The 12337-nt window shown below is 41.0% G+C and overlaps 1 protein-coding gene across 1 annotated transcript in view; it reads left to right on the top strand.

Moving 5' to 3' along the window:
* The window catches only part of Gjd2 (gap junction protein, delta 2, 36kDa), a 29953-nt gene extending 27697 nt beyond the window's left edge, over positions 1–2256 (top strand). The window contains exon 3 of the mRNA XM_005381685.1: positions 706–2256. Within this exon, the coding sequence (XP_005381742.1) occupies positions 706–1631 (926 nt within the window). The 3' untranslated portion in view covers positions 1632–2256. The remainder of the gene's footprint in view (positions 1–705) is intronic.
* Positions 2257–12337: the final 10081 nt, after the last annotated feature.

Below are 12337 nucleotides of genomic sequence, written 5' to 3'. Positions count from 1 at the left end.
CCCCGCTCCAGAGTCAGAGCCAATCTCCATCCTGTTCCCTAAATAGAATCTACAAAGAAGGCAGCATTGCATTTGGACGGAGAAGGGCAAATGGGGAGATGGATTTGCTCTTCAGAGCAGATGCGTCTTTTCTCAACAAATATTTATTCCACTAAACTGATTTGTTAAACGGATTGTGTCAGGAGTCCACACATCCAGTTGGCATTTTGTGAGTCGATATATGTGTGTCTATCTATCTGCATATATATGTATTCATGCATACGTATGAATATGTATATTCATAGATATTTGTTTCCGTAAAGTATTAAGTTCAATATTACATTAAGAATAGACCAAACATACACATAGAATAGTTCCAAACACACCCTGTGTCTAGACCTTGAAGCATGCACTGTTTGCACAAGTATTTTGTGTGCCTTTGCCATATCCAGAGGAGAAGTGTGTTAAGTAACTCTATACATGGCACATAGATGAAATCCACATGTTGGAAATAGATCATGACCAGTGTATGCAGATGCGTATACATGGGGTTTCTGTAATATGAAGTGTTCCCAGTCTACCTGCATCCAGCAAAAAAGAAATATTTCCAGGATTTGCAGTTCAGAACCACATCTAGGTGGACAGCTCCCCCAGCCAGAGGACTGGCAAACATCAGGGCAGGAAAGGAAGGAACAGGGCTTTCCCACCAGTGATACATCCCACGAGAACCTCTTTCCCTCCCTCTTCCTCTGCTCAGGATCCTGTTGACTGTGGTGGTGATCTTCCGGATCCTCATTGTGGCCATTGTTGGAGAGACGGTGTATGATGATGAACAGACCATGTTTGTGTGCAACACTCTGCAGCCCGGCTGTAACCAGGCCTGCTATGATCGCGCCTTCCCCATCTCTCACATACGTTACTGGGTCTTCCAGATCATAATGGTGTGCACCCCCAGTCTCTGCTTCATCACCTATTCTGTGCACCAGTCTGCCAAACAGCGAGAACGCCGATACTCTACTGTCTTCCTAGCTCTGGACAGAGATGCCCCTGAGTCCATGGGGGGTCCTGGAGGAAGTGGGGGTGGCGGCAGTGGTGGAGGCAAAAGAGAAGATAAGAAGTTGCAGAATGCCATTGTCAATGGGGTGCTACAGAATACAGAGAACACCAACAAGGAGACGGAACCAGATTGTTTAGAAGTTAAGGAGCTGACTCCACACCCATCAGGTTTGCGCACTGCAGCGAGATCTAAGCTCCGAAGACAGGAAGGGATCTCTCGTTTCTACATTATCCAAGTGGTGTTCCGAAATGCCCTGGAGATTGGGTTTCTGGTTGGTCAATACTTTCTCTATGGCTTTAGTGTTCCGGGGTTGTATGAGTGTAACCGCTACCCTTGCATCAAGGAGGTGGAATGCTATGTATCCCGGCCCACGGAGAAGACTGTCTTCCTAGTGTTCATGTTTGCTGTAAGTGGCATCTGTGTTGTGCTCAACCTGGCTGAACTCAACCACTTAGGGTGGCGCAAGATCAAGCTGGCTGTGCGAGGAGCCCAGGCCAAAAGGAAGTCAGTCTATGAGATCCGGAACAAGGACCTGCCCCGGGTCAGTGTTCCCAATTTTGGCAGGACTCAGTCCAGTGATTCTGCCTATGTGTGAAAGGGCAGGTTTTGGGAAGGCCTGCAGGGTGACAAGAAGCCCCAAGGCAAATGAACTGCTCAAAGGTGGATAAATCAGCCCTCATTCATGCAATTAAGATGTAGGATAAGGCTGGTTAAGAGAAGATCTTGCATCAATAGGAGAGAAGCAGTAGACCCATTATCATGTATTACACCACTGGCTCCACAGAAGCAGTTGGGTAGAGTGATGAGATAGACGAATTGGACTTCTTCCTTTGGGCCCTTTTCTTTTATGGCCCAGATTCTGGTAACAGTGGACTTGCACAGCTACCAAGCAAGACTAAGCTCTGCTGAGCTCTGTATTCTGGTAAATGGCATGAGTCAAATACTTCATTGATACAAATTTTGTGACCTATTTCAACACATCCCTTTATCCTGGGCTGCAGGACAAACATCCTTGAGGATCTTCCATGTATCTCCCCCATCAGCATGTCCCTTTCCCTCAACCCAGGATAGCATGCCAGCTTTTTTCTGAACCTGGCCTTACATTAGACCTAATATGGTTTATCTGCAAGCTAGAGGGAATTACATGGGGTGCTTTTTGGAGACTGGCCATGGCAGAGGTTTGCACTAGAGCCCCATCAGACTGGCTCTTAGTCATTATGAAAACCTTAGGAATGTCTCAATATTTCCAGTTTTCTAACTCAAATTGCACTGGTGCTGTTTATTATGGGTGGGGGATGGGCGGGCGGGAGGGAAATGCAATATGCAACTAAAAAACTTCTGTGAGATGGTTGTTGCACTGTTAGGCATGTGTTTATGAGCTCTGGAATATTTCTGCCTTCCAATTTGTGGATTTTGAATAACATTAAAAAGATTCTGTTTTGTTAACAATGAGGGTGTTTACCCATGCCACAGAATTTCTAGCTGGTGTATCTTATTCATTTTCTTATATAGTTTTGTTGTGCATCATGGGTGCACATTTTGCCATGGTTTGAATTTACCTGTGTGCTCACACCAGAGACCTTAATCAGCCCATGTTAATCCCAATTTATTTTGCCAGTTAGTTTTGAAACACACATACATACACAAAAATCACTGGTTTAAAAACTTGGAACTAAACACTATTGGCTAACGTGTTTACGGATATTTATTTGAGACATATACCAAAGGTTCAAAAACCTATTGCTTTGGATTGTGAATATGTTTCCTTCTCTTTGCTCTTATTTATTTAAGTGCCATATTATTCCTTTAATGTCCACTGTGTATTTAGTTAAAGCATTGGCCAAGAGTAATATTTGGATAATGTGCTTTTATGAAGCCCTCTGTTTCCTTTGAATTATCATTATTGTTTTGATTTACATATGGATATGGTGTAATATACAATGGAGAATTTATTTCAAATAAAGTTTTTGTCTTTTTTGTAAAAAGGGAAGTGTCTGCATTTTTCTATTTTTACCAGAGTTCTATTTATTTAAATAAATGTTCAAAAATGTTACAACAGCAGAACATTGGAGGCAGGAAGTGAGCAGTGAATGAAAAATATTTGAGGGACAAACAATAAAATTCAATCAGCCACTAGTAGATGAAGAGAGGCTAGCATGTTTTATAAATGCTTAAAAGGGGGGTAAGGTATTCAAATAATGGCATTTACTTTTCTCTACTTTAGTTTAAAATTTCTCTGCCTGTCTATTTTTTGTAATACAAAAGTCAATATTGTATCATAGTCACTCATTCTAGGCATGGGATTTTTCCCCCTTCTCACCATGTTTTCGTCTGCCAAGGATTGTTAACTTGACAGATGTGCTATTCTCCCCGTGATCTATTCAGGCTTTGATGTTTAACATGGTGATAACAACTGTCACAAGGAACCCTCTTCTGCCAGCACTGTCCAGTCGAATTGTGTGCAGTGATGACTATTTCTTTCTTCTATTCAAGCTATCCAATATGGCAACAACTAGCTGCATGCGACACCTGAGGTATTAAAATGTGGCTCATGTGACTGAAGTACTGAATTTCTAATTTTATTTAATTATAATTAACTTAAATATCCATGTGTAGGTACTGGCTAGTGTATTATAAAGCACAGTTTTAAATGTTAATCAGTTATCTTATCAAGTTCATCAAAGAGATGAACTTTGCTGTATGGCATTAGACCTTTTCACCACACCATTTTTGGTCTACGTGTGGTCTCATTAGTTCAGTAGCTGATGCTTTTTTTAGTTATTTGATGCTATTCACCTCCTCATTCCAAGGAGTACTTGGTTTAAACTTCATGAAGCAACATGAAATTTCCTGGATGACTGTTTCTTCAAGCACAATTGTTGCAACTTTAACTATGACAGCATAGATGCCAATTTTAGAATGAAATTTATTTCAATCTATAGGTTTTAGTATAAATAAGTAGTTGAAAATGATTATCCTTGAGTAAAGAAACAGATCTTCCTCTGTTTTGCGTTTGGTAAGCTAAAAATGTTTCAAGACACCTCCTAGAGATGAAGCAAGAGTGTCGTTTGAGAGCTCTTAGCATATGCTTGGGTGTGAAAGAAATAGAAGTCTGTGTGGAAAACATGGTCTGTTGTATTTATGCCTTGGTATTGGATTAAAATAGTGTTTCCTCATAGAAATGCATCCCATAGCAGGGGGGCTGAGCTATTTCAGTTGTTTAATGTTTCTAAACACCTGAAAATGGCAAGACTGTAATTTCACAGTGAAATAACTTTTGCTTTCTATCAAAGGAAGAGAATACTCTGATTTGATACTTCATATCACTATGAGAAGGATGTGACCTTAATCTGTACTTTGTGAGAGAATGACATTGATACAGTCTTTCAAATTTAATAGCTTTTTGGTAAACTGCAGGTCCTCTTGGCCTTTGCATGTGTGTGTGTGCGTGTGTGTGTGTGTGCACACGTGTGTGTGTGCGTGTGTATCTGCATGTGTGTGTGTGCATGCACACTGGTGAAGTGGTGGGTGGAAGTGCAAAAACTGAGCTTACATATTGGGGAATATCTTACTTGTTTGTTTTTGGTGGTGCTGGGGATTAAACCCAGGACCCTGTGCATGCGAGATGAGAGCTGTACTGCTGAGCCACATCCCCAGCCCTGTTTGTGGAATATCTTGAAGGGACTCTAGTTTTAAAAAAAGCTGAAAGTGCAGAATTTGAAACCTACCAGTCTTCACATTTTTAAGGTTTTAGAAAACATGAGACATAACAGCTGTACTCTCTGGACAGAGTGAAATAACTGGATTTAAAACTGAGAGTGGTGTATTTAGGAAAGCACTAGAGGGAACATGGCCTCTTTTTCTAAATCTCTCTTTGTTGTTTTTTACACTGTTTCTTCCGTAGGGAATGCCGACCCCACCAACTCCCTTCATTAGGAGTGTTCCTCCTCACCCACTGAAAACCAGTGTGCCTGTCCCCTCACAGGCCAAACTCTCCAGGAAGCTCAGTACATGCTTAGAGCCTTCATAAGTCTCTCTTTGCCTGTCACTTGGTGCATGAAGATGAGATATTCCTGGATTGGGATGTAGTTCCTTGTGAGAAGGAACTATGCATTATCCACTCATTTGACATTTACTGTCACTGTCTTATTTGCTGCCAAAGAAATGGGTGCCTTGATCCCCCTGCTGAGCACAGCCTTCGAGACTCAGAGTGTGTGAGAGGTGAACATGTCCTGTGACTACACTGAGGCAGATCTTCTACTGCACAGTTGGGGAGAGTAAAAGCTCTAAAATTAAGATCGTGAGTTTCTTGAATGCACTAAAATGGTACAACCATTCATCTTTTTTTAAATAAGCATTCATCTTGGAAAATTGGAATGCATAGGAAGTAATATTTAGACTGAATTTATCTTGTACTTTATTAGATACATTATTTTGTTGAAACTGCTATAACAAAATGCCGTAGATAAGTGGCTTAAAAAACATCAATTTATTTTCTCTTGGTTCTGGAGTCTGGAAATCCAAGATGAAGGTACTGGAAAGGTTAGTTTCCTCCACTTTCCTTAGCTGTCCTTAGTTTACAAATGTCTGCCTTTATACTGTGTCTTCATGTATTTTTTTCCTCTATGTGTGTGTGCATCCCTGATGCCATTTTGTGTCCAAATTTCCAAATACCAGTCGGATTGAATTAGAGCTTCATGTTTAACTTAATCACTTTATCTTAAGGCAATAGTTTCTATAGAAACTTTATTCTTAAATATGATCACATTCTGAGGTACTGGAAGTTAGGGGCTTGACATATGAATTGGGGGGAGACATAATTCTGTCTATATTACTAAGTATTTTCAAATCTTTATGCATGCATATGCTTAGGAGGACTGTATAGTTTATTGTACAATGAGACACCTTGGAGAAACAGAAGGGCAGGGTACCTCATTTAGTGGAAAATCAGAATAATGGGCATAATTGGTACATACTGAGCAAATCAAGTTGTGTGAATACCTTACTTATGACAATAACAACTGTCACTTATGCTGCAGTGCCCAGAACTTTGGAGATACAATGTTACTATCACAGAAATCTTAGCTGTTGAGAAGTCTGTGAAATTCAGTTTCTTAGGCCAGAGAACAAAAAAGTCAATAATAATAATAATAATACAAAAACTATTTAAAAATACCAATGATTTATCCCATTCCAAACTACCCATGGTAAGATGTCTAATGCTCAGGGTGGGGATCAATACTTTTATTCTTCCCATTCCTACAGTTGAGAACAACTGAGTCAGAAAGACTCATAGTATAAGACTGTGAGAATCAAGTATTTGGAAGAGAAAGTATGAAAGGAGGAAAAGAGAAGTGTGAGGCTCTCATGAAGGAGCTCAATTATTCAAATTGTACCTGAGGTCAGTGATAAGAAGGTGTGCTGTGGATGGAAGACTGATAGCAATTCTCAAGGGTTTAGAGTTGGAGCAGAGGCCAAGCCTGAGACTTCCATGGTGGCCAGTGGGGCTGCTCAAGGATAAAGCTTGGAGGGAACAGAAGAGGACAGCCCAGGGTAGAAGTTGAAGAGACTTAGGCAGCCAGGTAAATTGGAAAGAGGTGTCAGAAATTAAGGGTGGTGGAATCTCAATTTAAAAGGTCTCTTATTAGTTTTTAATTTTACTAAGTATTTAGACAGATAACAGAGCTAAGCAAAAGCTAGGTAAAGGACTCAAAAACATCTACTACATTTGATTAGTGAGAAGGCAGAACCAGTGAGCACGGATGATTCTTTGCCTTAGATACTTCCAAGCCTCCAGCAGGTTGAATAGAAGTAATTAAATTTAAGAGTAGGCAAAGGACATGATCAATCCTATCTGTGATAGTTCATCTTAATTTTCAACTTCACTGGATTGAGAAATGCATAGGAAACTAGTAAAGCACAGTTCTTGATGTATCTCTGGTGATTCCAGACATGACTGGAGCAAGAGGACTCTACCTTCACCAGTGGATTAATCCATTGATAAAATCATAATTGATGGCATTATGTGGAGATGATGCAGACATAGGTGGTGGGGTTTAAAGAAAGTAGGTCATGAGGGTGTGACCTTGAGGACTATATCTTGCCCTCATCCCCCTCCTCTCTGCTCTTTCCTTCTCACTTAGATTGTTGGATGCCATAAGATGATCAGCTTTCCTCTCCCATGCCCTTCTGACATGATATTTCCACCTTGGAGCCAGGTGACCACAGACTAAGCCCTCTAAAACCATGAACTAAAATAAATCTTTACTTCTTGAAGTTGTGTAATGTCAGATATTTGGTCATATTGACAAAAAACTGACCAGTACACTATCCTAGCCAGTGCTCTGAAAGTCAGTTAAGCATGGTCCATCAGCTTTGTGACCACCCAAAGACTGTGTCCCCTTAGAAGGTTGTTACACTCCAGACAGTTTGTGTATTAGCTAAACAGTCCTGGTGGAATCAAAATCAAGAGAGTAGTTGTAGCTAACATGTTTATAGTAGTTACTGTCTATTTTGGGTCTCAGGGACAGTGCCTCTAAGAAAACACTGATGCAACTCTGAATATCAGTCAACACATGACCAGATCCACTGCTTATACAGGCCAGTGTTCTAAGTTACTAGCAGCATGGCAAATTGAGCTGTGAGGAATGGACCAGTTCTTATCTCTGGCTCCAAAGACTAGAAAACTTAGCATGTTTTTTTAACTTAATAAGTACAGGATTTGTCATCTATAAATATACCCCAACTCTCAAACTTCCATCTCTTTCACTTTTGTTTTTCCATCCCTTTCTCTTGAAAGCAATAAAAAGCCATTCAATTGAACTCAGTGATGTCTTAAGCACTGATAGTGCACAAGGCCCCGGGTGGTTGTGTTACAGGAAGGACATGGACAAGTATACTGTGCTCCCTCCCTTCTCCCACAGTGCAGACAAGGAGCAATACTCCTTCATAAAGCAAGATGTGATCTGTGTCATATCCAAGCCTCAAAGTATTCTGAGTTCTTAGAAGGGAGTTACCATATTGCCTGTGTTTGTGTAATAGGTGGGAGATGTGGTAGGGATAGAAAAACTGTAATCAATAAGGTATACATAAAGTTCTTCTGCAAAACACTTCTTTACTATGTGATCTTTTTTGTTAAGTCTGTGGTATAGTCCTGAGACTTGTGACTCAGACCAGGAGCCATTTGGTGAGTGGCCAATGATGTCTGGTATCTCTAGGGCAAGTACTTGTGCCACCCAATCCCTGCCGGGGACCTGAACCTTCCCTTGGGAACAGACAGCCTAACCTAGCTGCGGGGCGGGGCAGAAGCTGGGGGCTGGTGTCAGCTGTCTGAGGACATCAGCAGAAGCTGGGTAAATTCCTAGAAGCTGTGACCTGGTTTTGGTATTCTGAGTATGATAAGTCTGGGTTTTTGTCAGGATCTGCGGAGGGGCTGAAACATGGGACCTGGGGAGATTCTGAGCTGTTAGCTGGGGAGTGTGCAGCTTCACTCTGCCATGCTCAGAGGCTGTAGGGAGATGGAGGAGGCTGCCCAGAAATTGTGAACTGTGACAGAGAGAGCTGGAATTGGTATCCCGGGTCCAGGAAGCAGCCTGGAAAGGCACAGGCTTATTCCATAGCCCTGGGAATCTACAGTACTTGGTAACAGCAATGATCCCAACCCAGGCTAACATAGAAAAACCCTTTCAAGTTAGGAACTGGCGTGAACTTTCACCTCTGGCTAAGAAGCCTTGGGCAGATTTGGAGAACTGGAATTTTTTTTTTCCCTAGAGTTCACTGAGAGATGTAGTGAGAGGTAAGTTTTGAAAGTGAGTAGACTGTACTGTGTATACCAAAGAAAACCATGATAAATCGAGTAGATGATTTGAAGCCTCTTGTAATGCCATTGTTTTGAGCTCTGCCAGTTCCCCAGGCGTCAGCTATGCTGCCCCTGTCTGACCAGGCAGAGGTTCATTGTGCCCATCTCAGAATCAGCTTTGATTTGGAAAACACATTTCAATTTCAACAGTAAGGGATTGGAACGAATATCCAGCATGATGGTTGGGGATTTGGCAGCATGGCCCCATTAACATTAGTGGGAGTTAGTCTGCTAAATCCCAGGCACTGAGCAGAATCCTCGTGTTGATTCACCGTGATGACCTTTCTGCTATAAATTGATACCATATTTCAGAATCACTTAGAACCGATTAAGCTTTGTAGAATCTACCTCTCCTAAAAGGAAAATCTTTCTGAAAATTGCTGCTGTGTGCACTGAAGTGTTTGTATTTGTGGGCAACTCTGGCCAGTAGGAACATATGGGCACCTAAATATAGAATTGTTGAGGTTTGATACCTCTGAGACATTGGATCTGGGGAGCTTTATCTGCTGTACCTGCCTCCAGGTGGGGGACAAGCCTTTTGCCGAAGATTGCTCTCTCGAAAGAATTTCCTTTCTTTGTATAATTTTATATTTTCTTCCCTCCACATTTTCTTTTCTCAAGGGTAATAAAAAGTCCAGAAGTTTTTAAAATATGAAATTTGTATGATCTAAGATTCTATTCATGATCTCAATAATAGCAAGTGGATGTTCAATATTAACTATGTTTCTTGTCCCATGCTTTACATGAATGACCTCACTGAATCTTCACCCACAACTCTGGAAGAAGAGTACCATTTAGTGTGACACCCATTTCCCAGATGAGGAAAACAAACTGTCTAGATGTTCTGTCAACCCATCAGGTCATATAGCTAGGACATGGTCATGACTAGACTGTAGCCCATACAGTATGATGTCGAAGCCAAGTTTGAATACTTCCTGCATTACTTTAATAAATGCTGCTAGATGTGTTCTCAAGAAGCCTGGCAGACTGGTCTTCTGCTTCTTCTCATCATCTTTACATTGGAATGTTTCCCTTCTTCCTCCTCCCCAAACTTTCCTTCCTTGTGTATTTTGGTATTGCGTGAGAACATGAGGTTTTCTAAGACAGTTACTTTTCTATCTACATATAGCAAAGCTTTACAAATAGTCACTAATTACATAAGTAAAAATAAGTAAATGGGAAAGGCTGTGCTGCTTATGCTTTCATTTTTTCCATGCACTTTCATGAATTCCAGCTAGGGTGTTATTGAGAAATTGAGCTTCTTAGATTGTTAGAAAAGTTTGGCGGGGACAGGACAAAGGTCATTAGCCCTGGGTGGTAGAATCTACAGACTTCTATCCCAGATATTTCCAAACACAGGTCATGAGACCACAGGCAAAGAAGATCTTGTCTTGGATAAGCACATGACCCATTATACATATGGCATTATATTGGTGGGCTTAGTACATGTTAGACAATTAACCTAATGGCAATGACCTATGGTCTCAGTTTCAAATTGTGTGTGTACTTTTGTCTATTCTGTATGTGCTGCTTTATCTGTATAAAGATATGTCTCCATCCTTGGCATACCCTGAAAGACAATGTTTCTGGCTGCTTCTCCTAGAACTTCTAGCTAGCTTGATGGTCCTAGATTGAACTCAGGTCATGAAAAAGGCTTCATGTTATGGCTTGTGTCTAGATGTCCCACCACAGCCTCATGCAGTCATAGGTGGGGCTTTTCAGAGGTGGCTGGATCTGGAGTGTGGGATGCTATGATTCAGTGTCTGATGCAAGGATCAAGGGTGTGTGATTACTAAATTAGTCCACTAATTGGCTTGGCATTGTTCTGAGTATGGATAATGGGAAGGCCCTGCCTGAGTGTGAATGATTCTGCCCCCCACCAAGGGTGTGTAGCCTGGATAGAACATAAGGGACAGAAAGAGAGCTGTTGTCACCCTTTGCTACTTTGCTGCTTGTTCACTACTTTGGTGCTTTGCTGCCTTCTGCCCACCATGAAGTGTTTCTCTTCCACACTGTTCCTTTGTCATACTGCCCTGCCTGGGAGCCAGTCAACTATCAACTGAAACCTCGGCAGACTGAGCTACAATAAACCTTTCCTCCTTTTACTTTGGGTGTCAGGTATTTTGTCTCAGGAATGGGAAAAGTAACTAAGACACCCCAAGATCCCACTTTCCTGACTGCAGATTCTCAGTCTCTTCTTGGCATACCCTGAAAGACCAGGTTTCTGGCTGCTTCTCCTAGAACTTCTAGCTAGCTTGATGGTCCTAGATTGAACTCAGAATATGTTCCTACTGGCCAGAAGCCTCTTCTCTCTCTTTCTCTGAGGAAGTGTACAGCCTGTATTGTGTGCTTACCAATCAGTGTTTCCCAGTACAATTGAAAGTTTCTCTCTAACCTTACTTAAAATTTCGTTCATCACTATGTTTAGCCTAAAAGATACTCAGTTAATTTATTTATTCAATTGACACCTATATTCTCAATAAAATACTTGAACCTGTTCAGCACTGAGCACTAAGGGAATCCAAGATATGGAAGTGAAAACCAAAGGAAATAGCTTGGGGCTGTTTTTGTTTTGTTTTGTTTTGTTCTGTTGTTGTTTGTTTTTTAATAGGGAAAGGAAGAGGTGAGGGGCAGCCCATAGCAGATGGGAAAGAATATGAGCAAAATGCTCTAGGAGCATCTAAGAAGCAAGCAGACTGTACGCATCTGACATCATACAGGCAAGCCTGTTCATTTACAAAAGTGTATAAAATTATATTCTTATTAAATTCAATTTGAATATAAATTTTTGATTGATGCCACAAGTCAAGAATAACTTGGTGACCTGAACTTTAAAAAAATCTTTCTTCCTTTCCAAAAATGGAAGTCAAATTGCAATATCATCTACTACATTTTTCATTTACAGAAGCAGCAATGGCAGTAATGATGGTAATAACAATCATGACAGTGATAGTAACCATTTAATAAGTGCCTTTTTCACTTCCTTCCTGTGTATATCATATCTGTTCTTTGCAACTTGTCTATAGAGTAGGCTGAATCAGTGGAACAGGTGGTACTCGTTTCTCCTCAAATTGGGTGACTTGTCCAAAACCACAATTACCTTTTCTTTTTTTTGGTACCTGGAATCAAACTCAGGACCCTGTGCTTGTCAGATGGGCACTGTGCCTTTGAGCTATATCCTCGGCCCCACCATTACCTTTTATGCAAGTGGGACAGATCCTGATTCTCTAAGCTATGGTTTGAAGCACTTCTCATTTTACACGGTCTTGATTAATCAAATACTAAACTTAAGACTGTCAAGAGAACAATCTAGAAGTGTTGGAAGAGAAATGCATATATCTTCAAAAAGTGGATTCCTGTACCCCTAAAGAGTTTTCAAGGAAACTGAAGCTTTAGAGGAGGATTTTGGCCTCGGTTTGTAGGGAATTGTGAGTGCTCTCTCT

Source organism: Chinchilla lanigera, unplaced genomic scaffold (assembly GCF_000276665.1).
Source record: "Chinchilla lanigera isolate Chin_1 unplaced genomic scaffold, ChiLan1.0 scaffold00015, whole genome shotgun sequence".
NCBI lineage: Eukaryota > Metazoa > Chordata > Mammalia > Rodentia > Chinchillidae > Chinchilla > Chinchilla lanigera.
Note: the sequence above shows the minus strand (reverse complement) of the source record. Positions and strands in the feature narration are given on the sequence as shown.